This window comes from Rutidosis leptorrhynchoides, chromosome 11 (assembly GCF_046630445.1).
Source record: "Rutidosis leptorrhynchoides isolate AG116_Rl617_1_P2 chromosome 11, CSIRO_AGI_Rlap_v1, whole genome shotgun sequence".
Taxonomy (NCBI): domain Eukaryota; kingdom Viridiplantae; phylum Streptophyta; class Magnoliopsida; order Asterales; family Asteraceae; genus Rutidosis; species Rutidosis leptorrhynchoides.
The window spans coordinates 322,139,898-322,159,106 of NC_092343.1; the positions used below are offsets into that span (position 1 = coordinate 322,139,898).

Genomic DNA, 19,209 nt, shown 5'->3' on the forward strand with positions numbered 1-19,209 from the left:
TTCGGAACAACCATAGACACTCTATATGTGAATGTTGGAGTTAGCTATATAGGGTTGAGGTTGATTCCAAAATATATATAGTTTGAGTTGTGATCAATACTGAGATACGTATACACTGGGTCGTGAATTGATTCAAGATAATATTTATCGATTTATTTTTGTACATCTAACTGTGGACAACTAGTTGTAGGTTACTAACGAGGACAGCTGACTTAATAAACTTAAAACATCAAAATATATTAAAAGTGTTGTAAATATATTTTGAACATACTTTGATATATATGTATATATTGTTATAGGTTCGTGAATCAACCAGTGGCCAAGTCTTACTTCCCGACGAAGTAAAAATCTGTGAAAGTGAGTTATAGTCCCACTTTTAAAATCTAATATTTTTGGGATGAGAATACATGCAGGTTTTATAAATGATTTACAAAATAGACACAAGTACGTGAAACTACATTCTATGGTTGAATTATCGAAATCGAATATGCCCCTTTTTATTAAGTCTGGTAATCTAAGAATTAGGGAACAGACACCCTAATTGACGCGAATCCTAAAGATAGATCTATTGGGCCTAACAAACCCCATCCAAAGTACCGGATGCTTTAGTACTTCGAAATTTATATCATATCCAAAGGGTGTCGCGGAATGATGGGGATATTCTTATATATGCATCTTGTTAATGTCGGTTACCAAGTGTTCACCATATGAATGATTTTTATCTCTATGTATGGGATGTGTATTGAAATATGAAATCTTGTGGTCTATTGTTACGATTTGATATATATAGGTTAAACCTATAACTCACCAACATTTTTGTTGACGTTTAAAGCATGTTTATCCTCAGGTGAATACTAAGAGCTTCCGCTGTTGCATACTAAAATAAGGACAAAATTTGGAGTCCATGTTTGTATGATATTGTGTAAAAACTGCATTCAAGAAACTGATTTCGATGTAACATATTTGTATTGTAAACCATTATGTAATGGTCGTGTGTAAACAGGATATTTTAGATTATCATTATTTGATAATCTACGTAAAGCTTTTTAAACCTTTATTTATGAAATAAAGGTTATGGTTTGTTTTAAAAATGAATGCAGTCTTTGAAAAACGTCTCATATAGAGGTCAAAACCTCGTAACGGAATCAATTAATATGGAACGTTTTTAATCAATAAGAACGGGACATTTCAGTAGATATAACAAAATACACCGCTACGGTCGATGCCACATTATCGGTGTTAAAATAATGCGCTCATGGGACCTCCATGAATAGGTTACTCTTAGGCACATTTTAAGAAATCATTTTTACCGACTTATGATTACGAATTTAAAAATACTTTTAAAGTGATCAAAGGACTTTAATCTTTAAAAATGGTTAATATAGTGAACCAAAGTATTAAACGTTTGACCAAATACTTAATGAAATATTTTATAAAATGATATGTCGTATTAGTTTAAAATCACCTGTCAACTCAACCATTCGGTCTAACTTTTGTCAAAAGTCATGCTACATTATATTTTAGCCCTTTACGAATTATCAACTTAAACGGGACTTAACGGGACATGTAAAGCCACGTGGAATGAGGGACACTCGATACGAATTACCGTACCACTCACCCTACACACACGTTCATTACCGGGCTGTTTGGAAACGTTTCGGGGCTGTTTTCGGGCTGTTCGGGACTGATTCTGAAACTGATTTCGTGACAGATTTCGGACAGCAATTTCGCGACAGTTTCAGGCTGTTTCGCGATAGTTTCAGACTATTTCGTGACACCTTGGGACTGTTTTGTGACAGTTTCAGGGGCTGATTTCGGGGCTGTCCGGAACAGTTTTCGGGACCAATTTCGGGGCTGTTTTGGTTGGATTTTTGAGACACGGTTTTGGCACAATTTACAAACACCAAAGTATTATGATTCCTCAATTAACAAACATAATTAGAAACTTCGTTAGTACATCCAAAATGAGAAAAACATAACACATTTCAAAGGCTAATAGACAAACAATTTTAAACAAGCATGTCATACAATAATACTTATACAATTCGAAACAAAGTTTTGAGAGGAAAGATTTACCGAAGCGATCCTAGAACCACCTAGAATATCCATACCTTATGTTGAATGAAGAAGTTCCAAGAACAATAAAACACCACGAAAGAATGCGATCACCGAGCCAAATCTAAGGAACACACACGTATGAGTACAAAACGCATTCAAATAGGGAGTATGTAATATCCTTTATTTAGTAGTATTACCATACGATTCTTATATGTTTATTTCAATCCAAATAGTTGTATGAGTTTTATACTAACGGTTTAGTTAGACTACCATATATTATTATTATGACTTTCAATTTCAAGTTGTTTGTAACATACAAATTTTAAGACTCAAAAGTTCCACTATCTTGGTTGAAAATATGGACTCCAAAATCGGTTTCTATCTCCCTTCTATATTATAAATATGGATATCCACCCAAGTTTATACTATCGTTTCATTTTTAAATTCTTCTCGTTTAGCAAATTACATCTTATAAGATTTTAGTGTGTTAATATTAATAGTGGTCACATGTCTCTTTATAGTCGATAGATTTACACATCTATGGCTAAACCTCAATGCCCATTAATTCTTATTTACAACTTTATAAGTACGCGTATCAATTTATAAGAAGAACAGAGACCCTAAAAATTTGTACACTTTTCAATAAGCTCTTTTTTAATCATTTATTGATGCCCATAGTTTAATATGTGTACTTTACTTTGCAACAGATACGAGTAATCAGTATATGTATACATATGGGGATTACACATATGGAGAAAATAAAATAATAGTCTCATTATTAAAAAGGTAATTATATGTGTGAAATTATCACTTTGATGTACTAGTCACATATTTACGCTTACATATAAGTTTAAAATACTCCTTTAATAAACATATGTCTACAAGTTGTTTATGATCAATATTCACAAAGATACCCATTTGTACCCAAAATCTTAACAACTCATCTTCATTATAATCAAAGTGATATGTAGTCAATCTAAACCAATAAGTTGATTAAGATAGCCAATAAAAATTTATACATCAATAATAAAGATTATGGTTAGTAGTTACCTCTAAAACGTGATTGTGTTAGGACCGAAAATAGACCCGCAAATACTTTGTATCTTCTTTGAATTTTCTATTGTCTTCCTCTTAAAATTATGATGGATTGTAGTAAGTAAAATTGCTATCAACTTGATGAATATTTCATTTGGTTTTGTAAAGAAATTTCTAAATGGATGATACTTGTAGATATATAACTCCATGAGACCTATCCCATTCCTTTTTAATAAATGTTGGCATTTAAAATTCTATGTAAGTTACTAGCATTTGACAATTTTAATTAATCCATGTCTAACATAATACCATTTGTGTTTGTATATACGTTCTTAATATTAGTAGTTGAGATATTTTGTTATTAATTTACTAATCAACTCATATAACACTAATTACATATGTTTCAATCTTATATATTATCTTAATCTTAATTTGGGTATTATAGTTTGTAACAATGATTAATACTAATTATGATTTTTTTTTAAATTGTTTTAGTTTGGTAGGATAATACAACTCCACCTACTTAAAAAAATTTCGTCTTCGAAATTGAAAGAAGTTATAGAATCGAAACGCACCAATTAGCAAACAAATGAGGGTGCTCGGCCCGCATGGTTTCCTCGAGTTCCCAAGTGGCCTCACTAGCAGAATGATTCTTCCATTGAACTTTAACGAAAGGAGTGGAGCTTTTGCGAGTTACTCTCTCCTCACGTTCTATAATAGCCTCGGGCTCTTCAACATAAGAAAGATCAGCTCGAATTTCAGAAAAAGGATATTGCACCACGTGCAATGGATGATAGTTGTAACCCCGCAACTATGATACGTGAAATACGTTATGAACATGAGATAACTGTGGCGGTAATGCTTAACGATAAGATACTTCACCAACTCGATCCAATATCTCATATGGGCCAATATATCGAGGACTGAGCTTTCATTTCAAACCAAAACGTCGTATACCGTTCCAAGGTGACACCTTTAAAAACACCTTATCACCCACAACAAACTCTAACGAACGTCGGTGTTTATCGGCATATACTTTCTGTCTCTATTGGGCTTCCTTCAGTCGATTCGTAGCTATAGCGACCTTTTCATTAGTCACTCTAACCAACTCAGGTCCTTCAATCAGTTTCTCTCCCGTTTCATTCCAACAAACTGGCGCTCTACACTTTCGACCATAAAGCATCTCAAATGGCGCCATACAGATACTAGCCTGCCAACTATTATTATAGGCAAACTCCACCAAACATAAGTACTCATCCCAATTTCCCTTCCAATCTAGGGCACACGCTCGAAGCATATCTTCCAAAATCTATATCGTATGCTCAGACTGTCCATCAGTTTGTGGATGAAAAGCAGTACTAAGCTTCAATCGCGTACCCCAAGCTTTCTGTAGCCCCTTCCAAAATCTAGATGTAAATCGAGGGTCACGATCGGATACGATGGACGAAGGGACCCCGTGTAATCTCACAATTTCTTGCTGAAAAAGCTCGGTGTAACGACCCTGGATTTTTTCAACGTTTATTTATTAATAATTATTATTAATACTTAGTTTTATTGAATGTATTGTTTATATACATTTACTTGTTACCGCGATTAACTTTTGAATGCCCGAAACGTCTTTGTGACACACGTACATTACACGAATAATATCTTCGAGTATTATTTACATTCATGATTAAGCTTTATTAATCATTTTAATTAACTAAGTTACTAGTTAATTACTTGGGCTTTATTGGATTTAGTTGTGAAATACTTGAACTTGGGCTTTAATTAATGTTAGTGGACTTAGGAGCCCACCCTACTCCTTTAATGGACTAGTTAGCCCATTACTTCCATGAAAGTATCACTTTAAGGCTTAAGCAAACTAGTTGGTGAATGAAGAATCTAGTTACAACTCTTTCCCATAACAACACATCTATTAACCACCTTTTTAGTCAAATGCATGAAGTAATCTTGTGGACAACTCCTCTCCCCTTTCCCCCTTTGTGAACCGTCGTCACTAGGCCCTTTAGGGGAGCTTGTTTCATTTTTTTTTTACTACTTAACTCACTTGTATTCCTCACAATTCACACACACACTCTTACTTGCAACTTATTTCTCTTATTTCTCTCTCAAGTTTGTAAGTAACAAGCTTTAACTTCTCTTCTTTCTTCTTCATCAAAACTGAACCAAAGCACCTCATCATCATCACTACATGTTCTTGTTTAATGTTTAATTACTTACTAGTTGTTGTGGTAGTTGTTTACTTACTTGTCTTTGTTAGTTGCTTACTAGTTACAAGAATCAAACTTTCTAGTTTAATTCTTCTTATCATCTTATATTACAAGAACAAACAAGAACAAAACTCTCTAGTTTATGTTCTACATTAAAATTAAAGTTCATGTGTTGTAAAAATCATTACTTGAATTCATGTTAGTAAACTTTAAAGTTTACTTTCTTAAAGATCAAGACTTTGGCTTGAATCTTTAAAGTATGAACAACCATGACTTGCTACTTGTTTACTAAATTTATTTCTTCATTTCTTGTACATTTAAATTCGTGTTTATGGATTAATGGTCAAGAATTACAAGTTAATCTTGATCTCATACTTACTTGAACTAAAGTTAACTTTATTACTTAGGATTCAACTTAATAACTTTAGATCTAGACTTTTGAGTCTTGGATCTTCAAGATCAAACTAAGAACTATGTTCTACATCTTAAGATCTTGATTAGTTAGTTTACTTTCAAGTTTGTAGTTCAATATTACTTTTATATTTCATGTATGTATTAAATCTAAGACTTTGATGTAACTTTGGTTCATCAAAACACTTGCAACACTTGATTGTGTTGTGCTACACATCTTAGACTTGCACTTGGGTTATGATGGTCAAAACTTGGTAAAGATGATGTGAACCCATCAACGAGTTGTACACTTGAAGCTATATGCATCAAGGATGAGAACCGTGATGAACATCAAGCACCAAGAACCCACCGGAAACCTACTGTTTACTATTTCTGGGTCTGATCAGTACAACCTAGGCTACTTTAATGTTGATATTCAGTTATCTCTGTTCGAGTAGATAACTTTCCATTTAGGACTCGTCTTAATCTGAGTTACGGTTTAGGATTTATGGCCCTCCGATCGTCACTATGTCCATTTAACGTTGTGCTGAAAATTCTGACCTACTCGCACTTAGACCGTCACCACGGTCAAATGAAGATTAGTTTGCTTCTTTAAATTTTACCACAACTAAAGAACTCATATACGGAGCCATGGCCACTGGTCTCACCTTATTTCAGTAGGTATTGAGGCCGTGGTGACTGATTCAAGTCAGCCTTTGTTTTAAACTTCTTTCATGAACGAAACTTACTTTACACCTTTTGTTTGATGATGAATGATGATGACCTTTAAGACCTAATTTACATACATTTAAACCTATTAGAACGATTTACTGACTTAGTGATATTTGACTTAGGTTGAGGTCCCGTTTGGACAACCTATATACTTGCTTACTTTTCCCGAGTAATACTTTACCGCTACTTTATCATTGTGAGTTATAGCATTCCCTTTTTACTTTAACTTATTTTGGGAACTGAGAATACATGCGCATTTTACATTTTACATACTAGGCACGAGTACTTAAACTTTATATATGTGTGGGTTATACAACGGCAGAAACTTTCCCTTTAGCTCGGTAACGTTTAGTCATTGGTTTTTGAACCGGTGAACGCGAATCTTAGATATGGATCCATAGGGTTTGACATCCCCACTCGGGCTAGTCGCGCTAGCATTTAACGAGTGTGTAATACTTCGTAAACATACGCACTTTCCAAGTGTACTTTCAGGGGGTGATATATTATTAAACGTTAAGTTAGTTACCGAGTGCCCACGGTTGAACATATACTTTATCATACTGATTTGGATTACTGATTTAAACGCTTGTTAAAGCACTGAAATCTCGTGGCCTACCTTACATTACTGTTATACTTAAACTATAGCTCACCAACCTTTGTGTTGACGTTTTTAAGCATGTTTTTCTCAGGTGCTTAAGGTTAGCTTGCTTCCACTGTTGTACTAGTCATGCCTTGTAGACTTCCGCTGTGCTTACTAGAGATGTCACCGCATGAAATATTTTTCCTTGCATTCAAACCTTACTACTTTTGAACTATGATTTGTAACGACCATTGGGGTCACGTACTATTATTACATGCTTCTGTTCATTGAGGCATACCTTTGGTTGTAAAACATTTGATGTTGTTTAAGACATCACCTTTGATTATGAATGCAAACTTCTTTTGAAACAACATATAGTGTTTGACCTTGTAATGATCCTGTTGTTGATGGTCCGTACATGTTGATTTAGTACGGGGCATCACATTTGGTATCAGAGCATTGGTTGTAGGGAATTAGGTTGCATTAGTGAGTCTAGACCGGACCGAGTAGGATTCACTAATAGGACTAATCTACAACTTGCTAGTTTACTTGTTTCTGCAGAACCTGCTGCATGCTGCTGTGTTATATTACTGTATGTTACTGCTTACTACTACTGCATGCCACTACCTACTTCTACTACTATATGAACTTGTTGCGTGCTACCGTTTCCTTTACTGCTATGTAAACTCGCCGTATGCTTTTGCTTACTCTCGCTACTGCATGCTGCCATCTGCTTTTAGCATGTTACTTCGGTATGATACTGTTACTATTGCCATGCTACGTGCTGCTGTAAATGATCTAGGCTGCTGTAGTTGATATGCCTGGTTACGCTCTTGCTACATGCCTACTATTCGCTATACCTACTTGGAGAACTTATCCTTCCCAGTTCAGATATTTTCCTGAACTACCTTCCCACTCGTCTAACCCTAAGAACTAGTAGTGTAGTCCACCTGTTACTACTGTTCCACTATTCCAGAGATCAAAACATTACTTCACGCAATCTAGAAGATTGTTCAGTTGACACATACCCTGTACGCTTTCATTACCGTCACTTAACTCTTTCATTCTTCACCACTGCTTGACGATCTAACGACACTTCTGGACTTAGGTCCCTACCACTCCTAGACATTGGAGAAGTCGGGAAGGCATTCCCTTTAATGAGGTCATAGTGTCTTCTACTGATGCTCAGCCATACCCAAAGACTTGGGAGTCACCTCGAGACATATCATATCACTACTTGCTACACGTACAACTCGACACGAGACCCAGATTGAATTTCTAGGAGGGAATCTAACGGCGTTACTTGAACCCGAATATTTTGAAGAAACTTCGGGACATTTAGGCATTAATGCATGATCTACGGAACCTACGCACCCACATCGAGAAACTATGAGATTAGTTATGTAAATTCTGTTTTGAGATGGCATAGATAAAGCACCGTTAGATGAAATTGTGTATAATTGGAAGTGATCACGTTACATTGACCATATGGAATGATATTGGAATGAACGTACGATTTAGTACAATATAATGACGCCAGGCCAGCGTGATTATATTGAAGTAAATCATGCAGAAGTTCCAATGTTACTACATGAGGAATATGGGGTGATCCAGAGAAAATTTTGTCAGGAATCACTTGAGCATACACATTGTAGCCTGTTAAAGGTAGGGAAAGAATAATCACGTAGCCAAGATACTGTACAAGAGGGGCCTTGATTGCAGAATTGATAACCCAAAAACTTGCTATAGATATCGACACACTGGACATTTAAGGAAAAAGTTCCCATATAAGAAAAACCTTAAAATTACTTGCGGTAAAGCAATCGCTATCTTAGTTATGGAAACCCACATGGATCCTGATTTTGGTTAGGGAACGTCCCTATCTCTGCAAAGCGAACAATATCATGCGACGGGGAACGTTTTACCTGGGGTGTTACAGATGGTATCACAACGTTTCATCGCAACGTTTTATTGTCTCAAGGTTATTTAATACTGGAGCGATAGAAACCTTATATTTAAGCACCTTAGTGTTATGACTAATAAACCATTAACAACCATGAGAGTTAAGTATTCTATAGGACCAGCAAATGGTAAGCTGGTAGAGATAGAGGAATAATTTAAGGTAGTACTTTAAGATTAACAGGTGGGTCATTTGGAGATGACCTCATATTAACCAAACTTGGGAGTTTTAATGTAGTAGTTGAAAGGGATTAGTTACCTACGTACAGGCATATGTTATTTGAGAAGATTGATAAAATTTTCATAGCAGTATAATAAGATTGGTTGGGATGAACCCTAAGATTTACCTACCACCCATCAATTTGGGAAATTGGATGCAATAGTGGGGATGAACTTTAAGATTAACTTAATACTCATCAAGTTAGGAAGTTTGATGAAATATTTGGAACGAACTGACTTCCAAGGATGAAAGCGGAACTTATTTATAATGAGGAAAAATTTATTCGTATACCTCGCAAGAATGGTGAAACTATTATGGGAAGAGGTGTAGCCCGAAAACTGAACCTTATTAGTTACATGACAACAACCCGAAATCCCACAACGGAAATGGGGAGAAATTCATCACTAAGCTACCAAAGACGGTAAGGTGGTTAGGACATCATCTGGGTTATTATTGACCATCTTGCCAAAACTACTCACTTTCTAGCCATGGGAGAAACCGATACAATGGACAAACTTGCACAACGATACTTAAAGGAAATTGTATTCCGTCACTTCAGCAATTCAAACTCTATATTAAAGATTACCCAAGAATCTCTTTTGACACTCATTCTTACGCAACTCTAAATCCTAACTTATTATGAGGAACTTCTTATTCGATGATAACCACAACATTATCCTTCTTACTTTGATATTAGTCATATCAGTTCGAAATTTTTTTCCTAAAATCAATGAGTGGTTAATTCTCATCCTCATACTCTCCCATTCGTATCTCACTTATAAGCAACAACTTCACACTTAAGCATTTTTGGTCAAGGGACTTATGCCCTACTAATAGTCGTCAAACACATATAAATTCAATGATTTTTATTACCTCAAATATCACTTGAAATTTTCAAAAGTCTTTTACACTATTCTGATCAATCTTTTCCAACTTGTAACCTCCGGAATATGAAATTTTGTTTGCCAAAACTTTACACACATTGTTTTACTGTGCTATCCTCTCAAAGCTTTATAAAAATAAATTTATTTTGTTTACCATTCATGCTAATTTTTGAAATAGTACCCGTTATATAAAATGATGTAAATGATTACTTATTTTTGACAAATACATATGAAACTTTACTTTCACTTTTACAAATCAAGTCTTTTATTCAAAAGATATTATACTTTGAACGGTACATGTTGTACATAACCCTAATTTACTAAGAACTTCGTTTCTTCTCTTACATGGTCACCATCAACAAATTCTATAAAACTTTCGTGGCTTATTATATAAAATTTTTCGTTGTTTATCCGTATCCAAGTCATCATGGAGGCTCTATAACCGTCGAAATCGAGAGATTCATGTGCATGTGATAAAGGCACTGACTACCACGTCATGCAAGGCCTTCGGGCATTCACTGACACTTAAACCATTCAAAACTATTGCGTTACCCCATGGATTTATTTCACCACACCTGTTGGAACAATACTCTTTCTTACATAACTCTAAGTCCTGACTCATTCCAAGGGATTCTCATTTAGTGGTATTAACACCATCATTATTCTGACTTTAATACTAGTCATGACCTGTTTGGCACTTTACAAATTCAAGAAGCAATTAACTTCTCATCCTCGTGCTCTATCCTTCGTACCTCACTTTTAGCAACGGCTTCGCACGTAAATATTTGGCCCAAAGACTTGTGTCCTGATAATTACCAAACTACATTTATGTCATTAGTTTTCATTACCTAGTAACTGGTTACCCGATGATTTAAAGTTTTTCCACTCAATCTTTTTCAACTCGTAACCTTTGAAATACGAAAAACTATGTTTATCAAAATTTTTACACGTTGTTTACTGTGCGGTCCTCACAAGATTTACAGACAATGAAAGTACTAAAAACTTCATGTTACTTATACAATTTATAAAACCATATATGTATAAAATTATACTTACTTATTTTGATACTAAGTTATATCTTCAAATTATTTAAAAACCGCTCCTTTACCGAGTTATTCAACTTAAGTCAAATAGTTTTGTGCAAAATGGTACACGTTGTACCTACTTCTAAATTTACTAGGAACTTCGTTCCGTTTACGTTGTCACAACAAACGGTTAAAGGTTTTTTTTTTTTTTCAAAACTCCCTTAGTTGATTTTATTAAAGGTTTTCATATTAGACTACACCATGTATGGATCACACTTTTTCTCGCCCTCTATTAGAGATGAAACTTACTATTAAGATCTTTATTAAAAACTCTTGAGCCACTTTGGATGACGGTTTTATAAAATTTGTTAGAAAATCTTTGCACCCAGAAAATATTCTTTTTAAAGCTAGACATGACAAAAACGCGGGCCGATAAATGAGTTTTTTGAGGTACACTCATTGGTCACCCTATTGTAGGAAAGGTACTAGGTGGGTTACTGTTCTCAATACTTCACGGTAAATCACAACACCCTCGTAAACCTCATCTCTATGAATCAGTATGTTGAGACACAAGCATCATTTTTGGAGATTCTTTTCACTCGGAGTAAACCATTTGTTAGGACTAAGGGTTCACGTATCTTCTCATCTGCACATTCCCTTTGGTACATGGATAAATTCAAAACGAACCGCTCGGAGAGTTCACTCTCGTTCAAAGATCACACCTTTCATGCGATTTCTTTCGGAAATGTAATATAAGATACTTTGAGAACCTATGAATCTTGTTATCCCTTGGGAGGGGACTGCTTAAAACATTTACAACACTGACGTGGATACTCTATATATTTCTTCCGTCATTGGTGGCAACTGTATGTTGCTTTAGTTAACGTTAACCCTAACTTCAACATGTAACTGAAACGATGAAGTTACATTACGGAACTGTGCTTTCATTTCATCCAAGGATAGGTTTACCTGTAGTATGGTAAACTAGGTGATATACCTCATTGTTCGTTCAGACCACCCTGGAGACACTATGAGTAATTATGGCTTGCAAGTCCGATTGGTCACTTTTAGCTAAAATTTCAATTCATTTATTCAAATGAAACGTTCTTAAATAACGGGTTCCTTATGCCTATGGCCTCCTTCCGAAATCAAGGGGTTTTGTAAAACCCATGACTAACACTACCCAGACATCAAATCGCAGGGTTGTGATCACCATATTTTCCATCCTACCTATCAGCTTTGTATTACGACATAAATGCTCGATGTTTTAGATGGGTTTAGAAACATTCATGATGCATTTCACGCATCCAGCTTACTGAAGATGCCTGTAAGGCTAAAACACACCATCTTTCCTTTTGTGGATATATATTCAGATGACACACTCATGTTAAACAGAAACGAAACAAATTTGTCGATCTCTTAGGATAAGAGACTTAACTAATATCATATGCCTATTCCTACTTTCATACGCCGAAGTACCTTTCAAGGTAAATAACTTACTTCTGAGCCCACGAGTCTCACGGAACTTTGATACGCCCCTTCTTATTCAAATACGGTACCGTTGTTGGTCACTCCTTAAAATTTCGGGACGAAATTTTTTTTAACAGGTGGGTAATGTAACGACCCTGGATTTTTCCAACGTTTATTTATTAATAATTATTATTAATACTTAGTTTTATTGAATGTATTGTTTATATACATTTACTTGTTACCGCGATTAACTTTTGAATGCCCGAAACGTCTTTGTGACACACGTACATTACACGAATAATATCTTCGAGTATTATTTACATTCATGATTAAGTTTTATTAATCATTTTAATTAACTAAGTTACTAGTTAAATACTTGGGCTTTATTGGATTTAGTTGTTAAATACTTGAACTTGGGCTTTAATTAATGTTAGTGGACTTAGGAGCCCACCCTACTTCTTTAATGGACTAGTTAGCCCATTACTTCCATGAAAGTATCACTTTAAGGCTTAAGCAAACTAGTTGGTGAATGAAGAATCTAGTTACAACTCTTTCCCATAACAACACACCTATTAACCACCTTTTTAGTCAAATGCATGAAGTAATCTTGTGGACAACTCCTCTCCCCTTTCCCCCTTTGTGAACTGTCGGCACTAGGCCCTTTAGGGGAGCTTGTTTCATTTTTTTTTACTACTTCACTCACTTGTATTCCTCACAATTCACACACACACTCTTACTTGCAACTTATTTCTCTCATTTCTCTCTCAAGTTTATAAGTAACAAGCTTTAACTTCTCTTCTTTCTTCTTCATCAAAACCGAACCAAAGCACCTCATCATCATCGCTACATGTTCTTGTTTAATGTTTAATTACTTACTAGTTGTTGTGGTAGTTGTTTACTTACTTGTCTTTGTTAGTTGCTTACTAGTTTCAAGAATCAAACTTTCTAGTTTAATTCTTCTTATCATATTGTATTACAAGAACAAACAAGAACAAAACTCTCTAGTTTATGTTCAACATTAAATGTCTTGAAAGATTAAAGTTCATGTGTTGTAAAAATCATTACTTGAATTCATGTTAGTAAACTTTAAAGTTTACTTTTTTAAAGATCAAGACTTTGGCTTGAATCTTTAAAGTATGAACAACCATGACTTGCTACTTGTTTACTAAATTTATTTCTTCATTTCTTGTACATTTAAATTCGTGTTTATGGATTAATGGTCAAGAATTACAAGTTAATCTTGATCTCATACTTACTTGAACTAAAGTTAACTTTATTACTTAGGATTCAACTTAATAACTTTAGATCTAGACTTTTGAGTCTTGGATCTTCAAGATCAAACTAAGAACTATGTTCTACATCTTAAGATCTTGATTAGTTAGTTTACTTTCAAGTTTGTAGTTCAATATTTACTTTTATATTTCATGTATGTGTTAAATTTAAGACTTTGATGTAACTTTGGTTCATCAAAACACTTGCAACACTCGATTGTGTTGTGCTACACATCTTAGACTTGCACTTGGGTTATGATGGTCAAAACTTGGTAAAGATTATGTGAACCCATCAACGAGTTGTACACTTGAAGCTATATGCATCAAGGATGAGAACCGTGATGAACATCAAGCACCAAGAACCCACCGGAAACCTACTGTTTACTGTTTATGGGTCTGATCAGCACAACCTGGGCTACTGTAATGTTGATATTCAGTTATATCTGTTCAAGTATATAACTTTCCATTTAGGACTCGTCTTAATCCGAGTTACGGTTTAGGATTTATGGCCCTCTGATCGTCACTATGTCCATTTAACGTTGTGCTGAAAATTCTGACCTACTCGCACTTAGACCGTCACCACGGTCAAACGAAGACGAGTTTGCTTCTGTAAATTTTACCACAACTAAAGGACTCATATACGGAGCCATGGCCACTGGTCTCACCTTATTTTAATAGGTATTGAGGCCGTGGTGACTGATTCAAGTCAGCCTTTGTTTTAAACTTCTTTCATGAACGAAACTTACTTTACACCTTTTGTTTGATGATGAATGATGATGACCTTTAAGACCTAATTTACATACATTTAAACCTATTGGGACAATTTACAAACTTAGTGATATTTGACTTAGGTTTAGGACCCGTTTGGACAACCTACATACTTGCTTACTTTTCCCGAGTCATACTTTACCGCTACTTTATCATTGTGAGTTATAGCATTCCCTTTTTACTTTAACTTATTTTGGGAACTAAGAATACATGCGCATTTTACGTTTTACATACTAGGCACGAGTACTTAAACTTTATATATGTGTGGGTTATACAACGGCAGAAACTTTCCCTTTAGCTCAGTAACGTTTAGTCATTGGTTTTTGAACCGGTGAACGCGAATCTTAGATATGGATCCATAGGGTTTGACATCCCCACTCGGGCTAGTCGCGCTAGCATTTAACGAGTGTTTAATACTTTGTAAACATACGCACTTGCCAATTGTACTTTCAGGGGGTGATATATTATTAAACGTTAAGTTAGTTTCCGAGTGTCCACGGTTGAACATATACTTTATCATACTGATTTGGATTACTGATTTAAACGCTTGTTAAAGCACTGAAATCTCGTGGCCTATCTTACATTACTGTTATACTTAAACTATAGCTCACCAACCTTTGTGTTGACGTTTTTAAGCATGTTTTTCTCAGGTGCTTAAGGTTAGCTTGCTTCCGCTGTTGTACTAGTCATGCCTTGTAGACTTCCGATGTGCTTACTAGAGATGTCACCGCATGAAACATTTTTCCTTGCATTCAAACCTTACTACTTTTGAACTATGATTTGTAACGACCATTGGGGTCACGTACTATTATTACATGCTTCTGTTCATTGAGGCATACCTTTGGTTGTAAAACATTTGATGTTGTTTAAGACATCACCTTTGATTATGAATGCAAACTTCTTTTGAAACAACATATAATGTTTGACCTTGTAATGATCCTGTTGTTGATGGTCCGTACATGTTGATTTAGTACGGGGCATCACACTCGGATAGATTACTTACCGAATAATCCATATGAATAGGCAAGAAATGTGCCGATTTAGTTAATCTATCAATCACCACCCAAATAGCATCGTGCCTTTTCACAGTCTTCGGTAAACCACATACGAAATCCATTGAGATATCATCCCACTTCCACACGGGAATGTCCAACGGCTGCAACAAACCACTAGCACGTTGGTGCTCGATCTTTACTTGTTGACAAGTAAGGCACTTCCCAACATATCTAGCAACGTCTTTCTTCATGCACTCCACCAAAAGTGCTGCTTTAAATCCTGATACATTTTGGTCGAACCAGGATGTACTGAAAAAGGTGAGTTATGAGCCTCAAACAATAGAGCCTCACGAAAAGCATCATCATTAGGAACACAAAATCGATTCCCACACCAAATAACCCCATCATCATCTTCTCTGAACTCTTTCACTTTACCCTCTTCCAAATTTTGAAACACTGTCCACGAATCCCCATCATCCAATTGAGCCTCTTTTATTCTTGAAATTAAATCGGACTCGAGTTTTAAATTTGCCAACATACCAGATGCTCCTCTCTTACTCAATCCCATATCAAGTCTTTCGAATTCTCGAATGTGAGTAACCAAACATGAGATACTACCAAATTCCTTTCTACTCAAAGCGTCGGCTACCACATTCGCTTTACCTGGATGGTATTGAATGTTTGCATCATAATCCTTCAATAACTCAAGCCACCTTCGTTGTCTCATATTTATCTCTTTTTACGTGAATATGTATTTGAGACTCTTGTGATCGGTGAAAACATCACAAGTTTCTCCATAAAGATAATGCCTCCATATTTTCAATGCAAAAATCACAGCAGCTAACTCCAAATCATGAGTAGGATAATTAACCTCATAGGGTTTCAACTGCCTCGAGGCATAAGCAATTATCTTACCATGTTGCATCAAAACACAACCCAAACCATGCTTAGAAGCATCACTATAGATTTGAAAACCCCCACTTCCAGACGGCAATGCAAGAATAGGAGCGGATACAAGTCTTTTCTTTAACTCATCAAAACTCTTTTGTCGTTCCTCGGTCCACACAAATTTTTCCCCTTTCCTCAACAACTTGGTAAGCGGCAAGGCAATCGTTGAAAAACCTTCAACAAATCTTCGATAATAACCAGCTAAACCAAGAAAACTTCAAACCTCAACAACAGAAGTAGGTCTTGACCAATTTGTAATAGCCTTAACTTTTGCCGGATCCATCATTATACCCTCAGCCGATACAACATGACCCAAGAAGGCAACTCTTTGCAACCAGAATTCACATTTAGAGAACTTCGCAAACAATTTCTTACTTCAGAGGGTTTCAAGTACAACACGAAGATGATTCTCATGCTCTTCTTTACTCTTTGAGAATACCAAGATATCATCAATGAATACGATCACAAACTTATCCAAATACTCATGGAACACACGGTTCATTAGATCCATGAAAGCCGCAGGAGCATTAGTTAATCCAAACGGCATCACTAAAAACTCATAGTGCCCATAACGAGTGCGGAAAGCAGTCTTAGGGATATCCTCTTCTTTAACACGGAGCTGATGATACCCAGACCTAAGATCGATTTTAGAAAAATACTTCGAACCTTGAAGTTGATCAAACAAATCATCAATACGCAGAAGCGGATAACGGTTTCGAATAGTAATACGATTTAACTCGCGATAATCAATGCAAAGTCTCATGCTACCATCCTTCTTCTTGACAAACAAAACCAGCGCGCCCCAAGGGGACACACTTGGTCGAATAAAACCACAATCTATCAACTCTTGCAATTGCTCCTTGAGTTCTTGCAACTCGAGTGGTGCCATACGATAAGGAGCGTTTGATATCGGTTGAGAACCAGGAATCAGATCAATCAAAAATTCAACTTCACGAACTGGAGGCAAACCCTGCAATTCGTCAGGAAATACATCGGGAAACTCTCGAACAACATCAATATTTTCAAGCGAAGGACTCTCGATAGACAAATTCTGAATTGAAGCTAAATAACCAACATAACCATGTGAAATGAGCTTTTGCGCCTTAAGCGCTGAGATAACCTTGATAGACTTTACAGGAAGATCACCATTAAAGACACAATCGGGTATAGAATGATTTCCAAACAAAATCCTCTTAGAATAACAATCGATATTCTCGTGATGGCGAGATAACCAATCCATTCCAAGAATAATGTCAAAGTCATGCATGGTCATAGGAAAGAGATTTGCAGGAAACATGCAGTCATTGAATTCCAAACGACAGTTTTGATACAAGCGATCTATAGTTTCAACACTACCCATTGGGGTAGAGATCGTAAATGGAGTAGACAACCAAGTTGGAGACACTTTCAAATATTTCGAGCTCTTAACAGACACAATCGAGTGCGTAGAGCCAGAATCAAACAAAACGAAGAGGACACGATGGTGTACAAATACATGACCAGTAATAGTACCTAATAATATCAAGAATGAATGAACAAATAACTCAAAGGAAATATTTTTAAAATGAATAGGGATTGAAATATACCTGTAGCGTCAGCAGCCTGAGCAGCAATCATGGCAAAGACGTGTCCACCAGGAGCTAGCGGAGGAACCCTCGGAACAAACCCAGGTCTAGGATTCTTTCAATCCTTAGCTAAATGACCAACCTCTCCACAAGCAAAACATGAACCCGCACTATGATAACAAACTCTTCCCGGATGATTCTTTCCACAAGTCCCACATGGTGCGTTGGCATTAACACCACCACTTCCATTACCCCTTTGCTGCCCTTGGGGACGGTACACTTGTAATTGACCACGGTTATTATTATTTGGCCCGTTGTCAATCCTTTGCTGATTTCCTCTATTATTCCAATTATTACTACGATACCCTTGGTTCCCAGATTGTTGTCCCTGTTTGGTAGTCGGTGCAGGCACAGATCATAGTGGTTGTGCAATCTTAACTCTCTTGTTCTTACCATCATCATTTTTAGTAGCCAAATACTTGGCTCGCTCCATCTCCAAATTCCGAGCATAATCGGCTGCCTCAGCGACATCAAAACATTTCAGATTAATCATTTTAGAGCGGTAACGCCCATGAACAGCCCACTTGTACTTACGGGCTTGGTCCTCAACAGACCCAGCAGCAGCCCCAATCAAACCCACAAGCCTCAAAAACCTCTTTGTGAAATCATTAATAGACTCATCATTCCCTTGCTTAATATTCACATACTCCCGAATCACAGCCTCTTTCTCCGCCTCAGAAAAGTACTGACGAAAAAACAACTCTTTGAAATCAACCCAATCTAATGAATCCTCAAAATCGATACCCTCTTTTGCTTGTCTCAAAGCGATCCACCAACGCTGAGCATCCCCCTCTAGTTTATAAACAGCCAATGGAACCCAAAATCTCTCTTCGCAACCAAGCACTCGGTAAATCTTCTCAATGTGAGTGATCCAATTCTCAGCTTCCACAGGAGTACTAGCAGTGCTGAATGACAAAGGACGTTGTTTTTGAAACCGTCCTAGCCAAACATGAATAGCATCTCCCGTTACAGTTTTATCTTCCTTATATTCATCCTCTTCTTCATGCTTAAAAGTCTCACCACCTTGCTTACGCAT

General features: G+C 36.1%; 1 protein-coding gene across 1 annotated transcript; it reads right to left on the reverse strand.

Moving 5' to 3' along the window:
- Positions 1-16,765: 16,765 nt before the first annotated feature.
- LOC139875711 (uncharacterized) lies at positions 16,766-18,165 on the reverse strand. Its single transcript, XM_071863021.1, has 3 exons — positions 18,135-18,165; positions 17,337-18,060; positions 16,766-16,874 (listed from the first exon to the last, which is right to left on the reverse strand). The coding sequence occupies exons 1-3, from the start codon at positions 18,163-18,165 to the stop codon at positions 16,766-16,768; spliced, it is 864 nt and encodes a 287-aa protein (XP_071719122.1).
- Between the last annotated feature and the right edge of the window lie 1,044 nt (positions 18,166-19,209).

What these genes read in the sequence shown, in the direction of transcription:
- LOC139875711 (XM_071863021.1), bottom strand. Translation starts at nt 18,165, where the DNA reads ATGATTGCTGCTCAGGCTGCTGACGCTACAG. An exon ending in TCAGGCTGCTGACGCTACAG is followed by an intron (nt 18,061 to 18,134) that starts GTATATTTCAAT and finishes TGATATTATTAG; the next exon opens with GTACTATTACTGGTCATGTA. An exon ending in CCTTGGGGCGCGCTGGTTTT is followed by an intron (nt 16,875 to 17,336) that starts GTTTGTCAAGAA and finishes CTGGTTGCAAAG; the next exon opens with AGTTGCCTTCTTGGGTCATG.